This window comes from Muntiacus reevesi, chromosome 1 (assembly GCF_963930625.1).
Source record: "Muntiacus reevesi chromosome 1, mMunRee1.1, whole genome shotgun sequence".
In the NCBI taxonomy this organism is placed as follows: Eukaryota; Metazoa; Chordata; class Mammalia; order Artiodactyla; family Cervidae; genus Muntiacus; species Muntiacus reevesi.
In genome coordinates this window covers 194,487,935-194,501,260 of record NC_089249.1, presented here as the reverse complement: position 1 = coordinate 194,501,260, position 13,326 = coordinate 194,487,935, and the positions used below count along the sequence as shown (strand labels likewise).

At 51.4% G+C, this 13,326-nt stretch overlaps 1 protein-coding gene across 2 annotated transcripts in view; it reads right to left on the bottom strand.

Annotated features, from left to right (window-relative positions):
• Positions 1-13,326, bottom strand: part of LDLR (low density lipoprotein receptor) — a 33,240-nt gene continuing 19,914 nt past the window's right edge. For both annotated transcript variants that reach the window (XM_065917806.1, XM_065917807.1), the window contains 12 exons: positions 12,587-12,706; positions 11,810-11,935; positions 10,778-10,949; positions 10,449-10,676; positions 8,404-8,522; positions 7,984-8,123; positions 7,441-7,582; positions 7,174-7,326; positions 6,568-6,687; positions 3,920-3,997; positions 2,384-2,541; positions 1-1,737 (listed from right to left, as the gene is read on the bottom strand). In XM_065917806.1, the coding sequence (XP_065773878.1) occupies positions 1,702-1,737; positions 2,384-2,541; positions 3,920-3,997; positions 6,568-6,687; positions 7,174-7,326; positions 7,441-7,582; positions 7,984-8,123; positions 8,404-8,522; positions 10,449-10,676; positions 10,778-10,949; positions 11,810-11,935; positions 12,587-12,706 (1,592 nt within the window). In that variant the 3' untranslated portion in view covers positions 1-1,701. The remainder of the gene's footprint in view (positions 1,738-2,383; positions 2,542-3,919; positions 3,998-6,567; positions 6,688-7,173; positions 7,327-7,440; positions 7,583-7,983; positions 8,124-8,403; positions 8,523-10,448; positions 10,677-10,777; positions 10,950-11,809; positions 11,936-12,586; positions 12,707-13,326) is intronic.

Below are 13,326 nucleotides of genomic sequence, written 5' to 3'. Positions count from 1 at the left end.
TTCCGGTTTAGTCAAATACTTTATTTAAGAAATGTAATCGATCACAGTAAGGCATTCAGGCTATAAAAACATTCTATACAGTGGTTTAAAAAGCGACACCCATCCTCAAAAAGCAACCCATATATACAACACAGAACCTGATTCTCTTGAAGAGGGCTGTGCGCAGCACGCTCGAATAAGCTTTGTACAGAAAGACAAGGCATCTTTGCAGCAACCAGGACTTGCAAAAATAAATAGATCTTTCTTTTATATATACACACGTAAGTGAGAAATGTTTCAACAAACATACAAAGTGCAAACATAACAAAAGGCCCCCACTGTCTGCACGGCGGTGGTGGGGGTGTTATTTACATGCTTCAGAAAGAGAAAAGGTGTTCACAGTCTCTGGCAGGGGTGCCGTGTTCTGTGGTTGTACAGACGTTTCCACGGGAGGTTGCCCCCATCCGACCCCCACCCCCCAGTGGTCATAAATATTTGTGTGGCAATTTCAGAAAGCATCCTTATTTAATGAATCCCATGAAATTCCCAAGCCCAGAGCACATCTTACAGGGCAGACCTGCCATGCATGTTTCAGACGGACACCGGCCAACCATGACCAGCTTGTAGGGGATATGAATGGCTCAGCAGCCTCTGCCTAGAAGTGGAAACAGTAGGCAGATCGTCTAGTCGTAATCTTAGTTTTGCAGTCGTGATCGAACCACCACACACACGTCTCCCTACGTGCTAGAAGAGGGGCCAGGTCTGGGAGAAGGGCCGGGTCGGTACCAATCATCAACCCGGACTCTGCAGCCAGAAGGGAACCAGAATGGAAAGTAGTGCAAAATAATAATAGAACATCGACTTTACACAGTGTACGACCCTGAACTGAAAAAGTGCAAGGGGTAGGGCTGGGGTCCAGACACCCACTCCCGGACAGAGGGTACAGTTAGAGGTGGGAGCTGCTCATCTTCACGCACAAAGGGGGTCTCAGGCACTTAATACATTTATGTTAAGGGCGACTGGTGGCTCGCATTTGTTTTCTCTGGAGATGATCGGGGTTTTGGTGAATGAATAGGGTTCAATGGGTACCACTCCTGGAAAGTTGGATCCAGGGTCCCCTCCTGGCTTAAGTGGAGGACAAAACCGGCTTGGAAAACCCTAGTTTGATCCTGACCAGGGGGTGGCAGACCAACTCTGGCCATCCCGCAGGCTCGCCTGGCAGAGGTAAACACGTTCAGTCCTGAGTGTGGGGCCTGGGCTAGAGGGTGGATGGCGGCAGCAGCCACCTGGGACCCTGTGGGTAGCACCTGCTCTCATGCGTTCAAAGCCACTAGCTTTCCGGCTCCATGTCCCTCCGTCATTCCCTCCGGAGAGGAGCGTGTCTAGAAGGAGAGCAGCTCAGAGATTCCCGGAGAGGACAGATCCTCCAGCTAGTCTGCCTTTCTCCTTCACGTGTAAAGAAAGGAAGAAAAAAAAAGAAACCCAACTGCCTCCTGTGGGCGCCGTCTGAAGCCTGTTCTGCCTCCCAGAAAAATAAATATATAAAACAAAGCTCTGGCAGACAGGCAAACGGCGCCTGGGCTGCAGTCACCAGCAGTGCTTTGGGTGCGGAGGTCTCAGGAAGGGTTGGGGGCAGGTCAAGGGTCGGGGGAGAAAGTGTTCTTTCTGCCTTTGAGTGACTGGCGGCAGGTTCCAGGGAGGGACAGGACTCGAGGCAGCAGCTCACGCCACGTCATCCTCCAGGCTGACCATCTGTCTCTGTCAACAAAACAGTAAACGCCGGAAACGATCAGTCCAACATCCAGTAAACATGGCCACAAGCCACCCACGCCTGACTCTTTCCTGGTCCCCCAGGCCACCCCCCTCATCTACCGCTGGACCCGCACAAAGGCCTCCACCCTCGTCTCCGGGCTCTGAACTTGGCCCAGGCCTGTTCCTCACACAACCACCAGGGGCGCCCGTGAGCACCTGAGTCTGATCAGGTGGCTCCGTGGCGCGCATCTCACGCCCACAGGCCCACAGCCTCCTGCTCCATCTGCCCCTTCCCCGCTCACTCTCCGCCCCTCAAACGCACAGGCAGGGTTCGGCCACAGGGCCTTTGCACAGGTGGTGCCTGCTGCACTCCATGCACTCCCTACTCAAGAAAGCCTCCCGGGCCACCTTATCCGAAGTCGCCTCCCCTCCCTCCCAGACCCCCCACAAAAAAACTCAGGCCCCCTTCCAGCTTTCACCCTTGGACCTATGTTCCCTTGGCTTATCCTCTGGCCCTGCCGCCCCCCTCCTCCCCACCCCATGCCCCCCACTCTGTGAGATCGTCTGCTCTCGAGGAGGGCCTGGCCTTCAGGAGGCATGAGGAACACTCAGACACCCGGCTGCCGGCAAGGTCCCCAGCGGGGCGGCTCACCGAGGGGTAGGTGTAGCCGTCCTGGCTGCGGCAGATGTGGACCTCGTCCTCAGTGGTCTTCTGGTACACAGGGTTGTCAAAGTTGATGCTGTTGATGCTCTTGAGCCGCCAGTTCTTCCAGAGGAGGAAGGTCCCGAAGGCCAGGAGGATGAGCAGGGCTGCGGGGAGAGGGGGAGGGGGGCCGCCTTCAGACGCCAGGCCCTTTCACGGGGAAATGTTTTTGTTCCCAATTTATTATTTGCATTTTTCCAATTTTCCTAATACTTGGGACTTGTCTGGTGGCCCAGCAGTTAAGACCCACTGCAGGGGAAGTGGGTTCCAACCCTAGTAGGGGAACTAAGATCTTCCCAATGCCCCGAAAAACATTTAAAAAAAAATACTTGCCTAGTGTAAAAAAAAAAAAAATCCATCAGTGAGTATAACACATCTCTAGCTTGAAGACCACTGTGACTGCCTCACACCCCCCCAAATACCCAACAATTGTTGGGTATATAGTAGGCTCGCATTATGAAGCACTGGGTCAGGGGCTGCCCATCTCTTGAGACCAAAGATTCAAGACACATTCCCAGTGGCCGGGGAGGTCACTGGTGGAATTTTTCCACCTGCTTCTACATTTGATGACAAGAAGGCTGTTGTCAATTTTTCCATGTTTCTTGTGTGTTAGTCACACATCAGTTACTTTGTTTTCACAAATGGGATTGTTCTCAACATTTGGGGCCACCGTGGCACACTCTGCTTCTGCATGAATGCGGATAATGAGGGATCCCTCTTTGCATCATTGATGGTGGGTCTTGGGGTGCCATTTCCTGTCCCCTCCCTGCCTCCTCTTCTGGGATCCAAGCAACAGCCAGGGCTCACACAGCCTAGGTTTGTAAAAGTTCCTGGCTGGTGCCCAGAGGGTGGGAAGATGCCAAGTGGGCATTACCCTGAGGCAGCCTCACCCTGAGGTGAGGGCCTCCCCAGGCAAGTGTATCAACCCACAGCCGAACAACTGGTGGGACTTAGATCTCTGGTCTCTGTGAAGGGATACCTTGAAAGGATTTTCTTTTTCAAAAAGGGAAAGTGGGTATGATGCAAACCAAGCCATGATTGACAGGTGAGGGCAGGAAAGTAGAAATCTCCAAACTGCCCCCTGAAACAGAACAACTCATCAGGAGGTACCCCTGCTGGTGCCTTCTCATGCTTTGGGTGTTGGTGAAAGTGCCCGTCAATCACACCGGGAACCCTGGCCCAGTCCCCCTTCCCCCCACGTGACATCTCAGATGTCCCACTCTGCTGTCAGCTCCAAGGGGGCAAATGTTTGTTTCTCTCTGGGCTCTGTCCCCAGTGCTCAGAAGTGGCCTTGGTATACAGTAGTCGCTCAACTATATTTGTTTAGTGAATGAAGCTAGGAAGGGGGTTGCTCAGTGATAAACAGGACAGACACACAATGGGCCACCCCGGTACTGGGGGAAAGGTGAGCCAGAACGGGTTGCCGGGGACAGAAGTCATTTTGCAGGAAGCAAAGAACCAGGGGAGGACTGGCCACAGGCTTACCGATGGGGAGGACGATGTATAGGGCACCCACGCTCCCGGGCTTCTCCGTGTCCGCTCGGCCAGCAACGTCACCCAGGGCTGTGGGAGAGAAGGGAGAAAGTGAGGCCCAGATCCAGCATGACAGGGCGGGAAAACACAGCAGGTGTATGATGTCAATATGCAGAGGAAAACACCTGACAATTCTCAGTGTCTTCAAACGTCCAAAGGAACTTGGAGTATCTCCCAGGCTTGAGATTGAGAGGTGCCAGGCTGGCTTCTGTCCAGGCCTCGCTTGTGGGCAATTGGGATTATGGCCTGAATTTTAGAGAGTCCTTTAGGCTCGCGTTATGAGGCACTAGGGAAGGGGGATGCCGGTCTCTGAGACCAAAAATTGTGGATACATTCCCAGTGGTTGGAGAGGTCACTGATGGAATTTTTCAACCTGCTTCTGCATTTGATGTTGTTGTTGTTTAGTCGCTAAGTCATGTCCCCCAGGTTCCTCCGCCCATGGGATTTCCAGGCAAAAATACTGCAGTGGGTTACCATTTCCTTCTCCAGAGGATCTTCCCGACCAGGGATAGAACTCACATCTCCTACATCGGCAGGTGAACCCCCTGGGAAGTCCCTGCGTTTGATGACAAGGAGCCTATTCTGGATGAGGGCAGGGGTCACCTTCTGTCCCCGTAATTCTCAGCAATTTCAGTGCTTGGGTTGGATCGCACCAAAGACCCATAGTCCTGTGCCAGCTGGCCCCAGCTGATAAATATTTGGGGGAGGGACTTCCCTGGTGGGCCAGTGGGTAGGACTTCACCTTCCGACGCAGGGAGTGTGGGTTTGATCCTTGGTTGGGAAGCTAAGATCCCACATGCCTCACCACCAAGAAACCAAAACATGAAACAGAAGCAATATTGTAAGAAATTCAATAAAGACTTCAAAAAAAAGAAAAAAAAAAGGTCCACATAAAAAACAAACAAACAAAAAAAAGAGATACTGGAGGTGACATCGTTATATAATCACATGTATACACCTGGGCCAGACAACGTGAGGGCGCATGTGAGTGAAAATATAAAGACCTCCAAACAGGCCAGTGTGCTGGGAAGACCACACAAGCCACATCCGAGCCACACAATAAGCCAGTGAGCAGTAATGACCATCACCAGTTATATTCAAATCCCTCGTGGGTTTTAATCCTACCAGCTGTCATACATGCTGTGAACAGAGTTTGTATCCAGTTTTACATTTGCGCTTATTTAAGAAACCTGATGCTGGGAGGGATTGGGGGCAGGAGGAGAAGGGGACGACAGAGGATGAGATGGCTGGATGGCATCACCAACTTGATGGGCATGAGTTTGAGTAAACTCCGGGAGTTGGTGATGGACAGGGAGGCTTGGCATGCTGCAATCCATAGGGTCGCAACGAGTCGGACACGACTGAGCGACTGAACTGAAGAAACCTCACCACAAAAATAACAGGGCAGTAGCAGCAGTGTCCTTGAGAATTTTTTTTTAAAAGAGCTCGTTTGCCAAATTCGAGAAGCCCCAGATGGGCCCGTCTGTGAAATGGTATTTCAAGCGGTGGCACTTCAATTGAAAACGGTTCTGGACCTCTCTCTACCATACAGTTCCTGTTGTATCCCCTTTATGGTGGAACAAAGGATTCAGCTACTTTGAAGGGGGAAAAAAATGTCTGAAACTTGCTAATGTGCTTTTTTTGTTTTTCCTGGCCAGAAAAGCCTGTGCTGTTTCCGGGCTGCTCAAAAACAGGGTCGGGCGCCCTCTGCTGGACAAAGAAGTGAACGCCGGGTCTCCAATCAATCAAGCTGGGGAAGTGGTAGAGTAAGACCTTGAGGGCAGGCTAAGAAGGGAACTGGGGACTCTGCCTCAGTCACAAAATTTAAACGGATCCCCCCCAAACTCAGTAAACCAGTAACATTATAATGCATTTTTTAAAAAATCAAAATTAATGCCAGTGGGAACTCCCTGGCTGATGGTCCAATGGTTAGGATTCCACCCTCCATGCTGAGGGTCTGGGTTCAATCCCTGGTTGGGGAATTAAGATCTCACAAGCCACGTGGCATGGCCAAGGAAAAAAAGAAAAAGAAAAGAAAAGAAAAATTAATGCCAATATCTCATGAAGAGCAAAAGAGCAAAATTTTTAGGAAAACAGGATCTGATGATACACTTTGCAAAACCTGCCTCATTGGGACCAAACAAACTTTATTTATCAGGACTATCCCTACAGGCCACAATTTGATTATTTGATTTAAAAATAATAATGCATTAGAAATAAATTAATTTTTAAAGTGTAAAAGAAAAACTAAAAAAAAAAAATTGCATTAAAATATTATCTGAGTCCTGGATTTTTTGGTGCCCCCTTTAGGCACTACCCCAGGGAGTGAGCGCCTGACCTGCCTCACACTAGTCCTGGCCTTGCTGGGCAGACACCTGAAACTTCAGGTTCTTCCCACGCTCATGTGATCCCCACTTTTCCAGGGAGGTGGGTAGGACTGTTATTAGCTCCAGGTAGGGAAACTGAGGCTTCAGACAGGCACAAGCCATGCCAGAGACAGTCAGCAAAAGAACCAAGACTAAATCCACTGTCTCTTCACAGAGATGCTGGGTATCAATGAACTGGGGCAGGGAGCGGGGGTAGGTGGCTGCAGCCCTTACCTTGTTGGGAGATTGTCACTGACTCGGCTGTGGTGAGCTCAGGGCTGGCTGTGCGCTTCGGCCCCACGGCTGTTGAGCTGCCCATGGAGGGTCCGTGGGTGGTCACTGCAGATTCAGACTCTGAAAGAATAAACATTTCCTGAGTGTCCTGTGGCCTGAGCACCAATGATAGTTGTGCTGCTGTTGAAAACAGGTAGGAAGCAAGTGCCATGGGCCACAAAGAAATAACTGAAGACAAATGCAGTGAAAATACAAACCCACTAGTGTCTGTGTTATTATATTACATGTTGTCTTTCAAAAGGAAGATTCGTGTTACAGACACACTGACCCCCAAGAGGGACTTTCTCTGAGGATGCGGAGACTGAAAAAGGGGCCGTATTCTCCCTTAATGTCTGCAGCTAAAATCAGGGCCTCCCCGCCAAAGAGGGCAGGGAAAGAGAGAACTGGACCTGAGTCCGTCTCCCTGCTAGTACGCAGTGCTGATTGTACCCAGCATTTGAGAAAGGCCTTACAACAGCCTCCAGGGGCCTTGCTCTCCCATTTGACAGACGAGCAAAGAAAGGCTGCAGGGCCGACCCTCAAGGGTGGCAGAAGGCCGAGCCCCACCTGTGAGGCAGCTTCTCATGTCCTTGGCCAGCAGCATGCCGTCGGGGCAGGCACAGGTGAACTTGGGTGAGCGGGGGTTGATCTGTGGGGCCGGCAGACACAGGTACTGGCAGCCACCATTGCGGAGGGCCGTCCTCTCACACCAGTTCACCCCTGTGGCAAGAAAAGGCAGGGAGGCAGGACGAGAATGGGGTCAGAAAAATTCTGGAACATTCCAGAGCACAGGCAGAGAAGTGAAGGTAGTGGGGGAGGCCACCCCATCTTTACCTCTCGGCTGCGTGAGGTTGTGGAAAAGGACAATGTCCTCCGGAGATAACAGGTTTTCCGCCATCAGATTGATGTCTGAGCCTGTGATGCGGTTGGCACTAAAAATGGCTTCATTGATAATATCGGTCCAAAATACTTTATCCTACAGGGGCATAAGGAAAATGACATATCCCATCAACCATAGGGGACATGACCACTGGTTCCACACCCCTCCAAATGGGTCCACGGGGATGGGGATGGCAGGGCAAGGAGCAAGGAGAAGTCACAGGTGATGCTGGGGGCTTTAGGACTTGGGCATTCTGCTCCCCAAAGGAGTAAGGGCCCCACCCCGAGGACCCAGCACCGGGGAAAATCATCAGATCCCCCCAGCTCCGGCCCCAACTTGCAAGCCTCAACTGGATGCAGGTGTCAGGGGAAGAGAAGTGAATTTGGGGTTATAAACTCTCAACAGAGCCCCCTGACTATCTCTCCCTTCCAGAGCCTTTTTTCTTTAAAAATTTCTTAATTTAAAAAAAGGAGTGATTGCGTGCCCCCAGCCCCCACCTCAAAGATGGCCAAGGAGAAAGGGTGCGCCAGCTTCTTCTTGTCCTCCAGCACGGTCCTCCGGTTGCCCCCGTTGACATCAATGCTGGAGATGGAGTGCAGTTTGGAGTCGACCCAGTAGAGGCGGCCGCCAGAAAGATCTAGAACCCACAGTGGGGGCAAGGAGAGGTCACAGGTGATGTCCAAGCTTTGGGGCTTGGGCATCCCGCTTCTCGAAGGAGGGAACCAACCCCCCACCCAACCGGATCCAGTGCCTGAGAAAGCCATTCAGGTCCACACCCCCCTCCCACCCGAACCGCATGCAGGTGTGGTGTGGGGAGAAGGGAGCTGAGTTTCCGGTGCTACACTCTCACGGAGCCCCCTGGCCATCTCTCCTCCAGACCCTGCCTGACCCCAAGAACTACTGTGCCCCCAGTGTACCCAGAGTGATGCCATTGGGCCACTGGATGTCCTCGGTCACCAGCGAATAAACGTCCACGCCGTTGAGGCCCCCCTTCTTGATCTCGGCAGGGGTGCCCCAGTCGGTCCAATACATGAAGCTAGGGGGGCAGCAGAAAGGACAGACAGGAGGACGTCAGGGAGCGAAGCTGTAACCACCCGGAAGAGCGGCTCTCCCCCCGGCATCAGCCAGGCCAGGACCGCCCTCCGCTCCCCCCCCCGCCCCCCCCCCGCCCCCGAAGTCCCTACTGGGGGAAGCCCTGGATGGGTTCATTCTGGTCCCCTAACTTAACCTTGCTACTCCCTGGCGGCTCAGGTGGTAAAGAATCTGCCTGCAGTGCAGGAGACCTGGATTCGATCCATGGGTGGGGAAGATCCCCTGGAGAGGGAAATGGCAACCCACTCCAGTATTCTTGCTTGGAGAATACCATAGTCAGGAGCCTGGCAGGCTACAGTCCAGAGGGTCATAGAGTTGGAGTCGACTTAATGACTAAACCCCACCAACCTTGCCGGTTCCAGGGCCTGCAACCTGGTGAGAACCGGCAAGATTCAGGGACCTTTGAGAAAAAAAGAAGATTTTCATTCCAGTGTTGGGACTGGGGCCCTGGAATCTGCTCTCTGAGCCTGAGGGTTTTTATAAATTTGTTTTGGTAATGTTTTTGGTTTTTTAAATATACACACACATATATATACAAAGAGATTTTTTTTAATTGTGATGTTAATAAAATATACATAAAATTTACTGTTTAAACATTTTTTAAAGTACGAATTTATTTATTTATTCTTATTATTTTTTTTCAGGCTGTACGGCATGTGGGATCTAAGTTCTCTGAATAGGGATTGAACCCATGCCCCTTGCATTGGGAGCACAGAGTACCAACACTGGACCGCCAGGTTAAGTGTATGTTATCCTGCAGATAAATTGCAAGGACTCACGTTCGAAGGCATTCAAAGCCATTCATGGCTACTTTGTTTGAGGCAGGGGAGAACTTAAATTTCCATGTGCTGGAGAGGAGTTTAAATAAATCACGGCCCATGAGGCCGAAGGAAAGGAAACTCATAGACCAAATGGAAGAGCCAGGTGGGTGGTGCCTGCTGTTTAGGGGGAGAAATAGAAGAGCAGAGCAAGTGATACAAGTCTAAGTGGAGTGTGTGTCTGGGAGGGTCTCTCTCTCCTGGCATCTGGACAGACCAGATGACCCTGCACCAAATGAGGGCATTAGTCTTGTTGGATGAAGGCCTGCTGGGCCCACCTTCATCCCAGAGTCCCTCCAATCTGAGCCGTGGACAACGTGCTAGGACAGCCAAGTGTGGCTTCGCCAACATTTTTTCTCTGAGGCCCATTGCTCCCCCTTCTCCAATGACTGCAGCCAGAACAGGCTGCCCATTCTGGCGCGTGCCACGGGGTGGAGACCTTCACTTTGTTTGCAAAAATTGTCATTTGGCTAATGCTGGCCTTAAGTGTGTATGTGTTTTTTATTTAAAGTGTTCAGTATTTCTTAAGGACATTGTCTTTCTTGTTTTCATGAAACTGGGCTGTGTGTTCACTTGCGAGAGGTCTTGGGGATGTAGCGAACGGTCTACATCCCCCACCCTGTGCAAAGTTCAGATGATAAAATTCCCACCATAACGGAGCCCCTCCCACTGAGAGTGCAGGTGACGTGGGAAGACCCCACATGCTTCAGAGTTAACTAAGTCCATGTGCCACAACTACTGAGCCCGAGCTCTAGAGCCCAGGAATCGCAACTACTGAAGCCCACATGCTCTGTGCTTCAAAACAAGAGAAATCACCAGTGAGAAGCCTGTGCACACCTAGAGAAAGCCTGCGCAAAACAATGAAGAGCTGAGGCATCCGAAAATAAATAAATACATAAAGAAAAATCTGTGCCCTCCCCCTGCCAAAAAACCTCCACAAACAGAAAAAAAGCTAATCTGGTCTGGTCTGGTCATCTGGTCTACCTAAGCCCAAACCTACCCCCATCCGGAGCTCTAATCCATTTATGAACCCCACCCCTAGGAATACCCACCCGTGGACAGGATCCACCACAATGGCCCGTGGCTTGGAGCCTTCCTCCTGGAAAAGCGTCTTCCTCTTCACGCCTTTGGTGTCGGCCACGGAGACGGTGCCCAGGATGGAGTCGGTCCAATAGATGTTGCTGTGGATCCAGTCCACTGCCAACCCATCAGGGGCCTGGAGATCCTCGCCAATGATGGTGTCGTAGGAGGAGAAGCCGGGGGCTCCGTCGATCTGGGCACTGAGGGGAGAGGAGAAGGAAGAGGGGAGTGTCAGCTCCGGGGGCCCTCTGTCCACTCAGGGACTGGGGCTGCATGCGGCTGGGGGAGTGGGCAGGCTCACCTGTAGATCTTCCTCTGGGACAGGTCAGACCAGTAGATCCTGTTACTGGCCACCTCCGTGTCCAGGGCGACCACATTCTTAAGGTTGGGGATAAGGCTGGTGTACTCACTTCGGTCTAGAGTCATCTTCCTCACTTCGTGGCGGTTAGTGAAGAAGAGGTAGGCGATGGTGCCTGGGGAGCGGGGAAGGAGGGGGTTCAGGGGAGTGGAAGGAACCCCGACCTCCAGAAACATGGGATCCCTTGATTTAGGTGCTTCTAAGAATCACTGCATGGTTGCAGTTCTAACCTAAACTTCAGGTAGAAGAAATCAATGATGTCTATTTGTTTCATTGCATGCTAAATTGATTTAGTCCTCTTTTCAACCCCATGGACTGTAGACTGCCATGCTCCTCTGTCCACAGGATTCTCCAGGCAAGCATACTGGACGGTGTTGCCATTTACTTCTCCAAGGGAACTTTCCCACCCAGGGATCAAACTCGCATCTCTTACATCTCCTGCATTGACAGGCAGGTTCTTTACCACTAGTGCCACCTATTTTGTTTCATTATGAGGTATTATATTTTGGTCTCTTCTCAGTGGATTTGCTTTTTTTCCCCTTCTCTCTCTCTCTTTTTTTTTTGGCCATGTCACATGCAGGATCCTAGTTATTGGACCAGGGATCAAACTAAAGCCCCCTGCATTGAAAGCACAGAGTCTCAACCACTGGATTACCAGGAAAGTCCTGGACTTACTTTTTTTGGCATAAATTCCTTTTGCTGGGGCGGGTATAGGCTGTCTGGCTGATGGCTTCCCATCTCTTGTTCCCTGAAGCCACTTCAAGATCAGAAGCTGCAAAGCATCCCTGGTGGGATTGATCTGCATCTTCAGAGAAGCCAGACGAGCGTGGGCAGTCACCTAGCCTGACCGCTAACTGGGCTGTGTGTTCACTTGCCAAATGTCTCAGAAGCAAATGGTCTACCCCCGGGTGCAAAGTTTGGATGATGAAATTTCCACCACATGGGCTACCCCTCATGCCACCTCCCTGCACTTACCCACAGCCTTGCAGGCCTTGGTGAGGGGCTCCAGCCGGAAACCCTCTTCGCACTCGCATTTGTAGCTGCCCTCGAGGTTCACACAGAGCTGGCTGCAGGTGTCAGGGTTCTGACACTCATCGATATCTGAGAGTTGGGACACAGAGAGAACTTGGGCATCTTCCCAGCAGGGTGCAGATGGAGCCATGGGCTCTGATCAATAGCCACGCCTCCCTGTGGCAAATGGCAGATAACCCATCCCCTCTCCGGAAAACCTTCAGGACAGGAGGCTCTGACCAACAATTTTTTTAAAAAATTTTATTTATTTATTTGGCTGCACCGGGTCTTAGTTGCAGCACGTGGAATCTTTAATTGAGGCATATGAACTCTTAATTGCAGCATGTGGGATCTAGTTCCTTGACCAGGGATCGAACCCAGACCCCCTGTTTTGGGAGTGTGAAGTCTGAGCCACTGGAAGTCCCTGATCATGGAAATCTTGAAAATGGCCAAGCATCATCTCTAACAGTGACCACAATCTCACCATTTACTTTAGGGCACAGTCAACTGGGCAAAGTTGCATCAGCTGAGATTTCTTTCTTAATTATTAATCCCCAAAGGCCAAAAGCAAGTGCTCCCCAAAGGTCAAGCTGGTGACAGCTGGCTCAAGCACCTGGCCTCCTACCAGCCCTGTGAGGAGGAAATGGCACCTGCACCTACTTCACAGATGGGAAAACTGAGGCTGAGGCTTTGACCCCCCCCCTCTTCTTCCAAGGAAAGGACCAGGGGCTTGGGAATCACCTTCGCATCTGTGCTTGCCCACTAGCTGGAAGCCTTCAGGACACAGGCACTCGTAGCCGATCTTGAGGTCGTTGCAGATGTGAGAGCAGCCGCCCTTGTTGTCCAGACACTCGTTGGTCCCTGTGCCAGATGCGGGAGGAGCACCGGTCACACTCTGGCCTCCAGCCACCCCTGCACTATTTCTCCCTCATCATAACCAACACGATGACCGCATGGCTGGTGAAGTTACCATGACTCCTAAGAGGTCTTAGAGCCACGTCACATGTGACACCATGAATGAACCATGCAGTTGTTGTCGATGTTTAGTCGCTAAGTTTTGTCCCACTCTTTGCGACCCCATAGACTGTAGCCCACCAGGCCCCTCTGTCCATGGGATTTCCCAGGCAAGAATACTGGGGTGGGTTGCCATTTCCTCCTCCAGGGGATCTTCCCCACCCAGGGATCGAACCTGAGTCTCCTGCAATGGCAAGTGAGACAATTTACCACTGACAGCCACTAGGGAAGCCCTATGAGGGTGTTACAGTGAGTGAAATAAGCCAGGTACGGAAGGACAAATACTGCACTATTCCACGTGAGGCCCCTAATGGGGTCATGTTTATAGAGACAGAAGGTAGGAGGGTGGGTGCAGAGGTTGGGGGAGGGGGGGTTAGTGTTCAGTGGGGACAGAGGCTCGGTTCTGCAAGATGAAATAGTTCTGGAAATGGATGGTGGTGAATGAACACTGTGAATGTACTTAAAAC